Raw genomic sequence first — 14,882 nt, forward strand, 5'->3', positions numbered from 1 at the left:
GTCATCGATGAGAACATCCCCTGAACAGCTGTCTCTGTCCACTAAGGATTGCATCAATAAGCAGTGCTGCAGTCGCCTTATGTCCCCCTCCAACCTGAAACAAAGCCAAGAACATCCCCAAGGGGCATTGTCAACAGTCTGTCTATAGAGAGAGTATGACTCACTCGACATCTTCAAAGCTGATATCCTAATCCGGTAACACCACTGCATCATTATCGTGTTTCATGTTCTGCTGCTCACTCTCGAACAGACCATCTGCCACGTTTCTCCTCTTACCTCGAGCGAATACTCCAACGGAGATTGCCCGCCCAGTATGGTTCATCCAAGGACAGCATTACTTCGGAGGACATCAGATATGACCTCACTGTACTCTTCCGACAGAGAAACCCAAAAGTAGCATGCCATGCAGACTCTGATACAAAATACAGACAGGCAAATCACAACCAGACAGCAAAGTCAATCGATGAAGCAAGCCTGGAACAAAACACAAACAGCAAATCGGATTCCATTTCGAAGGCCATCATGAAACAAGACAGCTATCTTCAACGAGCAGGTCCTCCTCATGCAGGATCAAGCCATCATACCATCGCAGCGGTCATCATGGAAGGCTTGCATCGGCTTCAGTTCCACCACAGATACGCAGTACTGCTACATCTTACAGATACATAATACCATGTCGATGTATACTTACTTTCTTACTAGGCACAACATTTCTTGTCTGACACGTGAAGGAAAGAAAAGAAATCAGACCAAAAAAAAAAAGTCATCAAAAATGAATTCATGAATTACTCGCATTATTTGCCATCGGGGAAGTCTTTTCTCAAATCCGAATAATAATGGATAATAAACAAAATAATTCTCCCCAAGAGTCGCCATTCTAGCGGTGAAAGAACCGGGCCCGGTCCAATTGTGTCTGTCGACCGAGAAGCAACCGGTGAAGGGGGACGAATTTTTTCAGGGGAAACTCGAGTCCTTGAGGCTATCTCATGATTCTAATTGCGATGTGCAATTCTCTCTCCGTCGTTCCCGTGATTGTTGACTGTTGAGTGACTCCAGACTTGTATAGGCTAGAGGGGGTGTAACAGACTCGGTATACACACGGCCTCAACATCCGAGTACTACACCACTCCATTTACTCCATTATACTAACTAGTATATCCATCCTAACCGCAGCTAAAATAAAAACAAATCTCAGTCCGCACGAGCAGTGGGTCGCCATAACTCGGACTCAGATGCATCCCGAGATTGTTGCCCAACACCACGGGAATTGTGAATATAGACACAACATGGGCCAATAGCATAGCCCCAAATGAACTGGATTTTCTATAAGCTGAGTAGGACTGACAGAATATCTATTATCAGATGTCCGTGTACTCCGCGCACGAGGCGTAAACCCGTGGCTGTGGATGTTGAGATTGTGGAGTCAGAATATGGCCTTCTTTTTCATGTTTACTTTTAGAGGCGAATGGAATGGGACGATCTACGGCTGGGTGTATGCAGCGATCAAATATAGGAAAGGTGGATCTTCTTATCTTCAATTGCAATTATTTGTATAGTATTATCATTTTTTCTTGGATAATTACATTCACTTTTTATTTTACTTTTTACTTTTATTTTCAGTTATACATCATCTGTCTGTTCACTCAAGCCACATGTACATACATACATGATTGGGATTGTGCCATGTATGTACCATGTCGGTACGTAGCACAGCACCACGTATGTAAATAGCATCCAAAAAAAAAGAGTTGAAAGCAGAGTGCGACACCAAACACGTACCCCAATCCATTCTCATGGATTCAACTGCATCCCCGATTCGTCCGGCCATCAAACTCCCTCCCCTACCTTACCTTACCTTCCCCCTTAACATTGTCAACTATAGTTCAAGTCCTCAACCCGGAATACCTACTAACACGTTAGGTAGGAACACACACTCCACTGGATAGAGCAGCCAATGGCCAGGGGGCAATCGCTGTCTGTCAGATGCCCAGGGTTGGCTGTCGCATTGCATTGCAGCTGCATTAATTTGGCCTGCTAGGTTAGGTTGTTTAGTTTAGTTTTAGACACGATTTTCATTCCAAATGGGATGCAGATCCGGTTGTGGGGATTTGCTGCCTGGGTTTTCAGGTGTCGACGTTGCTATGAGTCACACCCGTGATGCCAGGACGGATAGTTGCTGCTGCCCCGGGCTTGGGGATGGTGAGAGGATTCTTCAGTCGATATGGATGATGATATCATCGATGCTTATGGTTGGATAGACGGCTATTCAGGATAACAATGAATTCATAACGATACAACAGTAAACTACACCCAACGCTTCCAAGTCCTATCCAAGTAGAACATGGATACTCAAAAATGATTCATCGCTCCTAGACGGTCGAATTGCGCATGCAACATGCTGTACTGAATGGGTATCTTCCTTCCTCCGTTCGTTTCATAACGCATTTCATCGCAACATTGAAAAAGAAAAAAACAAACCAAAACCAGCTGTCCCGTCTTGGGACGTGGCTCTGTCGGGTCCTGCTTATCCTCATTTACAACCTGTTCCCTTTTGTGCATGCAAAGTTAGTGGGCTTTCTTTGTACTTCTAGAACCGGACAAAGTCTTGCTGCTGCAAGAGCTCGCCATTGCCCGTTCCTTCGATGATGAATTCCGGTTCATCGTCAAACTCGTCCGAGTCGACATCATCCGAGTCAATCGCATCGTATTCCTCTTCCTCGCTCGACGCGTCAGACTCTTCCTCGTTGTTATCTGCCTTACTAGCAGCATTCTTCATCTGTCCTGCCCGATCAACATGAGGAAGGTGGCAACGTTTCTTATTGCAGACTCCGGTGTTGGCATAATCAGGGCACTCATGGACATGACGCTGGTCGCACTCATCGCCCCTTTCACAGTAGCCTAAGGTCGCGAATTCTCTGCACACGGGCGCGCCAGGTGTCACCCGAATATGGGCATATCGGCACTCTGGATTGGCGCAACGGCCCCGAAGGAAATGCATACAAGTAGGGGATCTGTGGGACGATGGCTCATGGGAAAGATCACAACTCAAACCTGCCGCACATTTACCAGTCTGGACGAAGTCCTTGCAAATCGCGACTTTGTTCGGATCGTGCACATAGAGACAGGACGGTCCCTTGTAGCAGGTGCCTAAAAAGAAAGATGCAGTGTCAGTATCGCACACTGAATGGATAGAGGGCTAAAAATCGGGCAAAGACTGTATGTAAGCCTGTTCGAGGGAAAGTATCGGTACCCGTCGTAGAGAATCTTTTGCAAGGTTCGTTTTTCTTGTGAATCGCGTTGGGTTTCCTATATTCATCGTGAGTTCCCAATCACATCGCGGGGTAAGCATAACGATCACCTTTTCGAGGTTACCGCTCCAAGACGATGAAGATTTCCATTCTTGCTTCGGACAAAGGTCACACCGGCGACTGTCACTCGTTTCGGCGTATTGGTGGCAGTATTCGGATCATCTACTAACGGTAAGCCAGCCCTCGAGATTGACGAGGCATCAAAGGGAGTCGCACTGGATACTCTGATCAATTTACTACCACCCTGCGCAATCCGGAACGGAATATCATTGAAGAATATCTGATAACCTGCCGATGGTTGCGCAACAGTAGAGGCCGAAGGTACAGAGCTAGGAGGGTACTGTCTAGACACGCCCTGCGCGTAGCTGAGCACCTTAGCCTCCTCGCGCTGCGCCTTCTTCTGCGCCTTGAGTTTGCGACTCTCCTCCATCGCCTTGGTTCTGGCCTGAGTTTCCTTGTCGTATACGGCCGAGTTGATCAGTTGCATATGGCGATCGCGTTTCGCAACCCAACCACTCGTCGATGGCGTCGACCGGGCCTCACCGTCATTATCAGTCACGGGGCCAGGCGAGGAAGTCGAGCTCGGAGTAGCACCAGCCGATGCCGCATTATTCAGGACGAGGGTACGGTGGCGATGAGGAGCTACGGCACGGCCACGCGCGTGGTGTCTTCCCCGGTATGGCGCCCAACCAGGACGTTCTGCTCGCGGGGTAACATGTCGTGACGCGTAATGGCCAGATTGAAACTGACTACTGTTGGGGGCTGGTGACTGGGAGCTCTGGTTTTTATGCCTATTAATCTGGCCTGAGTTATGGTTAGCATCTGACGAAAGAGAACTGCGGCAGATACTATCAAGTATCTAACAGCTACCTACCAGCAAGCTGACCGATTTTGGCCAGAAGATGCTGTTCCTCTGTCATGTTTTGTTATAGTGATATCAGATGAATGTTAGCTAATTCACATAGAAAGAGAAACCTTCTATTTCTTATCCTGGGGAAGCTTTGATGAAGAGGTGGGAACCAAATGGTAAGGAGACCGTGATGTGATCGACCTGTGGCGGAAAGTGATCACGTGAACATCACCAGCTATCGAGAAATCAACTACTGAATGGTTTACAAGGATAGTTTTTTGTAGTTGTATATATTTGATATGAATTCAATATCACTCTTGGTTTATTTAAACAGAATAGATAGCCCAAATGTCCATGTATCGCCTCACCCAAAAAAGCCAAAAAAAGAAACGCCATAACCGTGCTTATGCTACATGGTAGATTGACTTTTCTCTAGACAACACTCTCGAATTGTGTATCGTCATTGTCCGTCATCATTCCAGACGCCGTTGGGTCCTCCTCTGATGCATCGTCAAAGTTGAAGTCGGCTCCAGGAGGAAGCTCCTCCTTAGCATTGCCGTATGCCAGCGCATTCATATAGTTACTCTCCTTGGCCTCCGGCTTGAGTTCCCAGGTCATGGCGAAGTCGCCGGACTTAACCAAGTGTGCAACCATCTCCAAGGTCTGCTTAAGATAGGCCTCGGGCTGTTGGAGTCTCGCCCTGAGGTTCTTAAAAGGCCAGTACTTGAACTCGCGAAAACATTGGTAAATAAGATCCAGCAGTTCGTTTTGCGGCATACGCGTGGTTTTGTTTTCTTGGGGACGAAGTTTGGTCGGTTTGGTTGCTTGCTGTATGCAGTATGAGCATATGATAACAACGATGCCAGGTTGCGAAATACTCACCACGAAGGCTCCCTTCTCTCCGGGCAGGGCATTCCGAGGCTGAAGTAGCTTGCCTGGAACTTTGTCGATGAAGACAGTTTCGCGCTTGGGCTTTAGTGCTTCTAGCGCTCGCCTTTCCGATATCTGTGCAAACTCCTCGTTTTCAACAGGAAGACAGTTAAACTCTTCGCTGATGCTTCCCACGAGCGCCGTATGTTCTACCAAGATGTCAGCACCATCTCCTCTTTGCTTCGGACGAAACAAAACGTACTAGGTATAGTCTTCCGGACGTAGGGCTGCCATTTCTTATTGCGCTCTTTTCTCTTTGCTTCACGCTTCACGGATTCATACAAGGCAGACCGCTGCTCTCCAAAGGCTATTGCGCGATTATCCGCGCCAGGGACATCTTTTTCGGTGAAAAGGTATGTATTTTGCGTCGAGTGAGATGTTTCTCCTAGAGTGTTGTTGCTTTGGCGTTGAAGGGTATAATCTTTGGGGATCTCGGAATTATCTTCACGGTCGTTGAGGCGCAAACTAACCTGCAATCCCAAATCATGATTAGCATCCTTCACTCATAGCAGGTTTCCCATAAATGGATATTTTCGACTTTCGCACATACCCGCTTTATATCGTTGGGCGGTCCCTCAATCCGAATCGTGCCAAGCTGGATTTCTTCATCGTCGTCGAATTTCGACCAGTGCTCCCACAGCGGCCGGGGGATACGTGAGAGCCAAACGTTATTCGCGGCATTTGTAAAATCAAGATCCCCCTCATCTTCGTAGATATCTTCATCGTCCAGAGAAGCGAGGATCGCCTCTTTGCTCTCAGGATCCGGCTTGATATAAGGCGATGAGGCGTCCGGATCCTGCTTGATCGGGGGAACCATGGTGCAGGTTCTGATGCAGGTACGCACGGTCGAGACTTTAGAAGCCTCCGAACACCACTATCCAACGATGCGACCGTAAAAAGATGGGTTTGCGTGGTGATGGTGTTCTGGACAAGGCGAACGAGTGACGTGATGTGGAAGCTGTCGCCGCTGAGAAGGCAAAGAGAGGCCGAGGAGCGGGTCAAAGTGTCTCTGCCTGAGGCGGTGGGCGGAGAATATTGTTGATTCAGCCTCGACAGTCGACAAAGAACATCACTGACGATAAAGAACCAAGGTGTGATTTTCTTAGATAAATATAGCAGTCAATAATCAATATCTGGGCTGTCTACAATGAAAATCAATTAATGGGATGATTGGGATCCAAGGCTCTAGTCAATGTTGCATGGTATGGGATGGCAGGCATCTTCTGTATGAACGACAATGACATCTCATGCGACAGAATAGCTACAGTTATTTCTTTTCTTATACCCAGTAGTATTACTCGTACGATATAAGTATTTGTTTCACCAAAAAACAGATAACCTCCATCCTGTATAGCCACTTCAGCCTCAAAGCTGTTCTTATCGATAAGCCGAGCTCAACCCCCATCTTCCGTCCCGCAGTTTCTCTCCTCTGACGTACCATCCACCAAACACCATCACCACCGCGTCTGTTCCCTCAGACGACGGCATACTCTTGACTGCTACGACTCCTGATCTCGATCCCCCCCTCCTCCCAACATGGCCTCAATGAAAATCACCTCCGCTTTGGCGGCGATCGAATCGTCCTCCAACCCACAAAACAAGCTCCAACAGTACAACAGCGTCCTCAGCGACATCGTCTCGACCTCCTCCGAACACGAACTCGCCCAGGACCTCATCTACTACCTCGACTCGATCTTAAATGAAGACCTCAGCATCGTGGCTGCCCGCCCCCTCCTCGACTCATTCATCACCGTCCTCCGCAAGCTGACCCCCGAGACCCAAATCAAAGTGGGCCAGCACGCCATCACACTGCTGCAGTCCCGCTCGGCATCCGTTGAAGAACAGGACGCTCAGATCCGCGAGCTACTCGCAGACGCCTACGAGTCGCAGGAGGATTACAACGCCGCAGCAAAAACACTGCAGGGGATTCACATCGACAGTTCGCAGCGTCTGGTCTCCGACTCGGCCAAGGTGCAGTTATGGATTCGTATTGTCCGATTGTACTTGGAGGAGGATGACACAACCAGCGCAGAGGCGTTTTTGAACCGCATCAAAAACCTTCCTAGTAAGATCGAGGACCACGAGCTCAAGTTACATTTCAAACTCTCCCAGGCCCGCATTCTCGACGCCCGTCGTCGGTTCCTGGATGCCAGCCAGGAATACTTCAACGTCAGTCTTGCCGTCGGTGTGGATGAGAGTGATCGTCTCCAAGCTCTCGCTGCCGCTATCCGATGCGCCGTTCTGGCCCCCGCCGGTCCTCAACGTTCCCGTACCCTGGCGGGCCTGTACAAAGACGACCGTGCCCCTTCAGTTGAGGAGTTTGGTATTCTGGAGAAGATGTTCCTGGACCGACTATTGACCCCGGAGGAGGTAGCCGCATTTTCACAGCGACTAGCACCACACCAGCTTGCTCAGACCGCGGACGGAACTACAGTGCTGGATAAGGCCGTTGTTGAACATAACCTAGTAGCCGCCAGCAAGCTATACGAGAACATCACCACGGACGCCCTAGGCGGTATTCTGGGCCTGACAGCAAGTGGAGACATGACAGCGGGGGAGAAAGCAGAAGCCTACGCAGCGCGGATGGTCGAGCAGGACCGACTCAAGGGTCGTATTGACCAGATTGACGGGGTGATTTTCTTCGATTCAAGCTCTGCCGCGGCCGGGAGACATATTCGACAGTGGGATGCGGGGGTTCAGGGGCTGGCAGAAGATGTGGAACGGGTGGCGGCTAGTATATCTGATGATTTTCCGGTGAGTATCTTATCCTTTGACATAACTCAAAAGTTCTAACTTGGTGTGAAGGAATTTGCTGCCGCGCAAATGGTACACTAAATGCCTCATGGAGATGCTTTATGAAATTTGAACGATTACCTAGTATAAAACAATGAAACAATTTACATGAAACAAAAACCAGCATCACTACGATTACTTTCGAGTTATCAGAAATGGCATAAAGTTCGATCTTTGAATTATTCTTCGGTCGTGAGAAATGGGTATTCGCACTGACACATGCAAGAATGAAGTGATATATATACAGTAAAGAAGAAAAAAGTAGGAAAGATAGTAGAAAGTAGACATGAGTGGGTATAATGACATGACAGTAGTAAGTGATAAAGATAGTGCTGGGATGATAAAAAAAAAGGGGGGCATGACATGAGGTAGAAAGTCGAAACTCGAAAGGGGTATGTATGATATGTTCGTGATAGCCGTGATATAGCCATGGCGGCTGGACGGGCATTGGGTTTGGTTGACATCAATTCATCAAGATATGAATATCCGTGTGGAGGATTCCAGTGAGGTATTCTGAACTGTCCTTGATCGTTATCAGGGATCCAACGAGATGTTGGGTTCGAAGGAGTTGAATTGGCGGGTGCAGTATGATCTGACTCGGGTGACTCGAAGTGGTTCGAGGTGTCTCTCGGCTGGATCGTCGTGATGTTATTTAGAGCTCTAGGCGCATCCGCCAAATGGCTTTATAGAGAATGCATGGATGTGTTGGTTTTATCAAGTGTGAGATCTCATAGATCTCATCGAAGCGGCGTCTTGGGTAACGTCGATATCCGTGCGGATGGTAATGTCCATTGGACCCAGATGAGTAGGTTTGGTAGTTGAATCCTTGTCGCTTCCACGAGAAACCAGACCATCCTCCATCTTATAATACTCGGAAGCAGGCGACTTGGGACTGGAGACGGCAAAGTGCGAGGTGCTGACGTCGGTGTTGATATAGTAAGGAGCGGTGGCGTACTTGCGAGTCGGGGTCAATTTGATTTTGGGGAAAAGACCGCGGATGACGGGGAGACAGGAGCAGATGAGGCCGATGGCGGGCTCGATGTGTGTCCAGAGAGTGGCCTGGTAGACGGTGTAGGTGGGGTCGCTGTCGCTGATCCAGAAGAGCACGACGACACGGTAGATACTGGCGAAGCAGACAAAGGCACCGAGGGCGAAGACGCCGTTCAGGGCGAGTTTATCCTGCCAGGCACGCTGCAGGTTCCAGATCATGGGAATGGGCAGGCCCAGAATGATAAAGTCCATGAGGATGTTGAAGACCTGGTTGACGATGAAGAAGGTGTTCTGGTTGAAGCAGTGGCCGTCGATGCTCTTGTCCCAGTAACCTTTGAGAGGGCGACATTGCAGAGCACATGCAAGGAAGATACCGACTCCCCAGGTGGCGATCAGAGTGTTGAGGCCGAGTGTTGCCCATTGAAAGGTGCGAGTAGAGAAGAGTCGACGGTAGAAGCAGATGATGGAGATTTTGATGGCGGGGCAGAGAATGAAGTAGGTGAACTGGTTTGCAAGGAAGATCTTATAGTGTGTGAGCATATTGATTGATATTCGAGTGTTGGGTTGGTATTTACCTTGCTGAAGTTCATCAGGGTCTCCATATCCAGGCTGTCTTTGTGTGCTCCATCACCACCGATGGTACACCCTAGTTGGGTCAGTTGATGCTCAAACATGTCACTGTAGAGTCACTGTAGATGAACTTACATAGAATCAATTCGATAAGCATCGCAAGCAGCAGAGTGATGGAGAGAAAGCAGAGATAATCATCCATTCCAAAAGGCACTCTTCGCTTAACCCGAGCGAGGACACGCATAATGACACAAATGAGCGACAGACCAACGAGCACCGAGATGATGCATATCATCTCCCTTCCCCTTGCGGTGGCACCCATGATGAGTGATGGTAGTATGAATGAGCAAAACCAAAGGAATGACAGAACAGCAAACGATCAGATATGAAAGAGTGCGGGATATAACAGACAGAGTCACCGTGGCATTGGAGAGCCCCGCTAAGAAGGACCCCAAGCAGGAAATGCGGGTTTCAGCCGGAGGAAGAAAGACTCTGGAGGAAAGAAGAGGAGAAAAGCGATGATATTGGGCGGACGTCTAGAAGTAATATGTACACTACGGCTGTACAAGAACTGGCGAATTAGGTTTATTGGAAGTTTGATTCATTCCTCAATATTTCGAATCCCTGTTATTTATTTTATTTATTGGAATTTCTGATTTGCAAGTGTCTACGAGGCTGACCGACTCTGCTGCGCTGGTGGTGAACATGCTGCTGTTGGCTGGCTGTCCCAGAAACCTGGACAGACGAGCACCCTGTCTGCGTGCTGTGATTGGCCGATCGCCAGAGGCCAGTGGGGCACCAAGCCGGCTAACCGACCAGGATGTGACATAATCCAAGGCAGGTACGGATGCTGATTGGACAGGGGAATTCCCCACTGCCAAATGCATGCGGAAACTCGTGGCGCGAGACCCACTCGAGAGCCGATCTCCTGCACAAGCGACAGCGGCGCCAAACTCTGTCGGCGCTGATTTTTAGTATTTCTTTTTATGCAAATTCTGAATGCCAGATGCCATATGGCGAGTGGGGGGCTGGTAGTGTGATAAGATGACAAATTAATATGATATGCACAATATCATAGGAGAATAAAAATGGGCGAAATACAGACATCGAACGGAGAAACCCGAGGAGAGGAGCTGCAAGAGCTGAGAAAGACTGATAGAAGTAGACACGCAAGCTGAGGCGGGGGATTCACAGCAGAATTCCAGAAACAGAAATTTACCGGCAGATATTCTTAGGGGCCATGTGGGATCTCTCCAAACATTGCCAACCAGGGTTCAAGGCTGAACATCAGACAGACAAAATCTCTCTAGCCGAGGCATCCGATGTCACATATGTGGGAGAACCAAAACGTTAAGTTGCTGTTTCTGCTTTCTGCGTAGTGGATGAATCGATACTGATAGATAACCCAAATCATCATCGATCTTCATGCCAATTCAATAGTTTAAATTCCACAAGACCCTCAAAGGTTTAACTAGACGATCGCTATGGATCATGTTATTATTCTCGACTTGACCTTCTCCAACAACGATCGAAGTTACCTCCGGACGTTGACCGGAGTACCACGGATGAAGAGTGGGAATATCCAGCCTGTCAATTGCGAAAGTGGATTAAGTGATACTATCCAGCTGACTCTGAGTCCAGCGGTGTGCAATGGTTAACTCAATCAACTATGGTTCTTTTTTTCTCTCGGTGGGCCATCGGCCTCAAACTATTGTCTCCAAGTATGGATCGTCGCCTCGCGATGCCTCAATGAGAAAAGTTCCCTCGAACTCCCCACTAGCATTTCACATGGCACCTCTGACATACAGTAGTCCAGTAGTTTGGTCTATTATTGACGTTGTCCCAAGGTTGAAGCTTAATAGTGCAGTCCGACTACAGAGTCTGAATAGTCAATAATATACTCAATACTCGGTAGTCTGATTAACTATGATCCTACGAGTCAGGTTATGCAGCAACAGCCAGGAGCATAATTGATGACTTGCATCTTACCCAGCATTTTCTGCAACGCTGCACTGGCCAGTGTCGGGGTATATTTGCCCATTCTTCAACGGCGATCAGTCGACCGTTTTCCGCATTCCGATACCCCTGAACATCAGACTGCCTATTCGATCCAACTGCATTGACGGTGGGATAGAACCCTGGTCAAGTCGCTGTGGTCAAGGTGTAGTATTCAGTAGTGGTTGAGCCGGTGCGGAGTGATGCTCTTGGATAGGGGTTGAACTCGTATATTGCAACATACCAGGAGTAGCACCAAGCCGAATAGATTAAACTAGACAAGACATGCATATTCAACAGCCGTGAAGCCACACCCTGTCAAGTGCCGTTAAAGCTACTAACTGCCAGCTGTAATCATTCTTAGAATGACTCGCGTGTGGAGCACAGCCAAGGGTTTTTTCTGTTGGAGAAGCAAAAACTACAGCCAAACCGGCGCTTTTTAAATCCACCTCCCCCGCCTCCTCGTGTTATCTCATCATAATCACCCCCCAGCAACCCCTCACTCTCCCATCATGGCCTCACAAACTACCGAAAGCCAGAATGACACTACCCCTTACGTCCCATTGATCATCAACGGCAAGGAAGAGCGCGCTGCCTCATCTTTTGACGTGATCAGTCCCTACACCAACGAGCCCTGCTGGTCCACCGCATCTGCCTCTCCCGAAGATGCCATCCGCGCAGTCGAGGCCGCCGATGCTGCCTTTCCAGCCTGGTCGCAGACGAAACCCACTGTCCGGCGAGATCTCCTACTGAAAGCTGCTGATATCCTCGAGAGCCGTCTGGAGGAATGTGCTGGATACATGAGGACGGAAATGGGTGCCGACGTGGGCGCGTCGCAGTTCTTTGTTGTGCCATTGGCGATTCGCATGCTGCGTGAGGTGGCGGGGCGCATCACTTCTATTTGTGGGAGTGTGCCGGTCGTCGAGGAGGAGGGGCAGAGTGCCATTGTCTACAAGGAGGCTATGGGTGTGATTCTGGGAATTGTTCCTTGGTGTGTATTCAAATTTTATTTTTTGCTGCTTTATGATTTGCTAACTGTTTAGGAACGCGCCTTATGTCTTTGGTATCCGATCTGCAGCTTGTGCGTTGGCTGCCGGTAACACGACCATCCTCAAATCCTCCGAACTCACTCCCCGCTGCTATTGGGCGATCGGTCGCGCCTTTGAAGACGCAGGCCTGCCCGCAGGTTGTCTCAATGTTGTCTCGTGTCGGCCTCAAGATGCTGCTGCGGTGTTCAATGCCATGGTCGAGCACCCCGCGGTGCGCAAGGTCAACTTCACCGGTAGCACGGCGGTGGGAAGAAAGATTGCCGCGGTCTGTGGCCAAAACCTCAAGCCCTGTCTGATGGAACTGGGAGGAAAGAACAGCTCGATTGTCTGTGCAGATGCGAATCTCGAAACTGCAGTCAAGGGTGTTTTGGCTGGTTCCTTTTTGAATGTGCGATTCTCCCGCCCCTCTTTCCCCGGTACACTGCTGACAATGATTAATAGTCTGGTCAAATCTGTATGGCTACCGATCGGATCATCGTGCACTCGTCTATTGCGCCAGCTTTCACGGATGCGCTTAAAAAGGGACTCATCGCCGCAGCCGATTCTAAATCCCTACCCCCGACATTGGTGAATGCCGCTTCCAAAGCGCGTGTGGAGGGACTCATCTCGGAGGCTGTCTCCTCCGGTGCTAACAAGATCCAGGGATCTTATGACCAGACTAACAGCGGTGTCCGCATGGCTCCCGTTATCCTGGAGGGAGCGAAGGAGGACATGAGAGTCTGGCAAGAAGAGTCCTTTGCCTCGCTGGCTGCATGCATGGTTGTCGACAGCGATGAAGAAGCCATCCGCATTGCCAATAGCAGCGGATACGGACTGTCAGCATCGGTGTTCACAGAAGATTTACGCAAGGGATTGGCCATGGCCAAGAAGATCCAATCTGGGTGAGTTTCCCCCGGCATTGATGGATAATATGGAATGTTCAAACTGACGGAATCCTAGTGCCGTGCATATCAACAGCATGTCCATCCATGACGAGCCTGTTCTGCCCCACGGTGGCGTCAAGAATAGTGGATGGGGACGATTTAATGCTGCCGAGGGACTTTCAGAGTTCCTGGTCACCAAGAGTGTAACCTGGATGGATTAATGAGATATGATAATGTAAATAGTTTGATTGTATATAATGGTTCGGCCGAGAGAATAGAAGAGAACCCAACGACAGTTGAGGTAAAATGCCCTCAACTAAGATCTAACCGATCTCAATTTTATTACAGCACCCTTGTAATAGTATGTGAAGAGATATCCATGCCAGATCTCTCGGTCGAGAAAGACACGAACCCTCAACAATTCGGTCCGAAATGTCAATCCCGAGCTAAGCTTCATCTTCACTCGGGATAAATAGTCCCGAGCTTAATTCACTGTCTTGTACTGTCCTGTTATTTCATATGTACATAGACATGGGGAGCATTCAACATTTATATAATCCAGAATGAAGAAAGATCAGATTAAGCTAGCCAAGTGTAAATAAGATCTATCAACACGGAAAAGTACCTGAACCGGCTATTGCCACCCCCAATCTGGCACGTCAAACACCGCAAAAGGGACCAGATGTGGTAGGACGGCAAATGGAATTACCAAGTTAGGTCATGATGTCACGTATTCTTTTCCCCTGAGTAATCGAGATACGGGGGTAAAAAACAGCGGAATTTTGGAATATTCCGATGGGATGGCAATTTCCCGTTCTTTTCGGTATATTATATTGCATATATTTTGCTAATAAAAGCGAATTCCTACGAGTCTCGACCGTGTAGTAAGCACCTGACATGCGAGGTGACACGAGTGCATTTAAATACTCGATGAACAATAACCGGTACACGTGATCAATTGCCGCGTATTGAGCGTGTATGGACTTTCATCTCCCCCGTCTTTTTTGTGAGTGTCTAAATTCTGGGATTTACACTTTAGGAAACTCTGGAGTAAGTCTGGAGTTGTGGGCTTGGAATATCCGGGGAAATGATAGTCAGAGTCGAGGCGTGAGTGCGCGTTTATTATTAAACCCTGGTTTGCGAATGGCGTGGTTGCATCCAGGAATCTCGGTCCGAGGTTCATATGCCACATAGTATTCAGGGTATCTGCAGATTACCCTGCATTGCTTGTTATTATCATCATATTGATATTGTGTTTGATGTATTGAGATGTTTCTACGGAGTACAGTTTGTAGTATTTATTTAATCAATCCTTAATATGAAGTTGTTCTGACCACTGTGAGCGCTGCGATTAAGCAGCGGTTAGTAATAGCTTTTCTCCTGAGGATGGAATCATCTGAGCATGACGTACAGCTGACTTAACTCTGGAATCTCATTTGACCGTCCATGGCATGTGAAAGGTCTCGAGCTGTGGATGGCATGTGAAGGACAGGGGAGTGTATACAGATGGATAGAAAGAAAGAGGACACAAGAG

General features: G+C 48.5%; 6 protein-coding genes across 6 annotated transcripts; 2 read left to right on the forward strand and 4 right to left on the reverse strand.

Annotated features, from left to right (window-relative positions):
• Window positions 1–2,587: 2,587 nt before the first annotated feature.
• Window positions 2,588–4,228, reverse strand: ASPWEDRAFT_118466 (CCCH zinc finger protein; the record flags this gene model as incomplete). Its single annotated transcript, XM_040828825.1, has 5 exons — window positions 2,588–3,147; window positions 3,251–3,306; window positions 3,359–3,473; window positions 3,525–3,889; window positions 4,179–4,228. The coding sequence occupies 5 exons, from the start codon at window positions 4,226–4,228 to the stop codon at window positions 2,588–2,590; spliced, it is 1,146 nt and encodes a 381-aa protein (XP_040684874.1).
• Window positions 4,229–4,433: 205 nt separating this feature from the next.
• Window positions 4,434–6,063, reverse strand: ASPWEDRAFT_45159 (transcription factor IIF subunit TFG2). The gene is made up of 4 exons (XM_040836458.1): window positions 5,639–6,063; window positions 5,291–5,558; window positions 5,041–5,237; window positions 4,434–4,986 (listed from the first exon to the last, which is right to left on the reverse strand). The coding sequence occupies exons 1-4, from the start codon at window positions 5,903–5,905 to the stop codon at window positions 4,591–4,593; spliced, it is 1,128 nt and encodes a 375-aa protein (XP_040684875.1). The 5' UTR covers window positions 5,906–6,063; the 3' UTR covers window positions 4,434–4,590.
• Window positions 6,064–6,530: 467 nt separating this feature from the next.
• On the forward strand, window positions 6,531–7,923 carry ASPWEDRAFT_187124 (uncharacterized protein; the record flags this gene model as incomplete). Its single annotated transcript, XM_040832166.1, has 2 exons — window positions 6,531–7,842; window positions 7,894–7,923. Exons 1-2 carry the CDS (start codon window positions 6,625–6,627, stop codon window positions 7,921–7,923), a joined length of 1,248 nt encoding a protein of 415 aa, XP_040684876.1. The 5' UTR covers window positions 6,531–6,624.
• A 47-nt stretch (window positions 7,924–7,970) lies between these two features.
• Window positions 7,971–8,470, reverse strand: ASPWEDRAFT_686092 (uncharacterized protein). Its single transcript, XM_040838978.1, has one exon. The coding sequence runs from the start codon at window positions 8,343–8,345 to the stop codon at window positions 8,061–8,063; it is 285 nt and encodes a 94-aa protein (XP_040684877.1). The 5' UTR covers window positions 8,346–8,470; the 3' UTR covers window positions 7,971–8,060.
• Window positions 8,471–8,595: 125 nt separating this feature from the next.
• Window positions 8,596–9,763, reverse strand: ASPWEDRAFT_119623 (uncharacterized protein; the record flags this gene model as incomplete). The annotated part of the gene is made up of 3 exons (XM_040828923.1): window positions 8,596–9,393; window positions 9,447–9,517; window positions 9,577–9,763. The coding sequence occupies 3 exons, from the start codon at window positions 9,761–9,763 to the stop codon at window positions 8,596–8,598; spliced, it is 1,056 nt and encodes a 351-aa protein (XP_040684878.1).
• A 2,185-nt stretch (window positions 9,764–11,948) lies between these two features.
• Window positions 11,949–13,569, forward strand: ASPWEDRAFT_119741 (aldehyde dehydrogenase; the record flags this gene model as incomplete). The annotated part of the gene is made up of 4 exons (XM_040828934.1): window positions 11,949–12,427; window positions 12,480–12,873; window positions 12,927–13,366; window positions 13,425–13,569. The coding sequence occupies 4 exons, from the start codon at window positions 11,949–11,951 to the stop codon at window positions 13,567–13,569; spliced, it is 1,458 nt and encodes a 485-aa protein (XP_040684879.1).
• Window positions 13,570–14,882: the final 1,313 nt, after the last annotated feature.

Source organism: Aspergillus wentii, assembly GCF_001890725.1.
Source record: "Aspergillus wentii DTO 134E9 unplaced genomic scaffold ASPWEscaffold_8, whole genome shotgun sequence".
Classification (NCBI taxonomy): domain Eukaryota; kingdom Fungi; phylum Ascomycota; class Eurotiomycetes; order Eurotiales; family Aspergillaceae; genus Aspergillus; species Aspergillus wentii.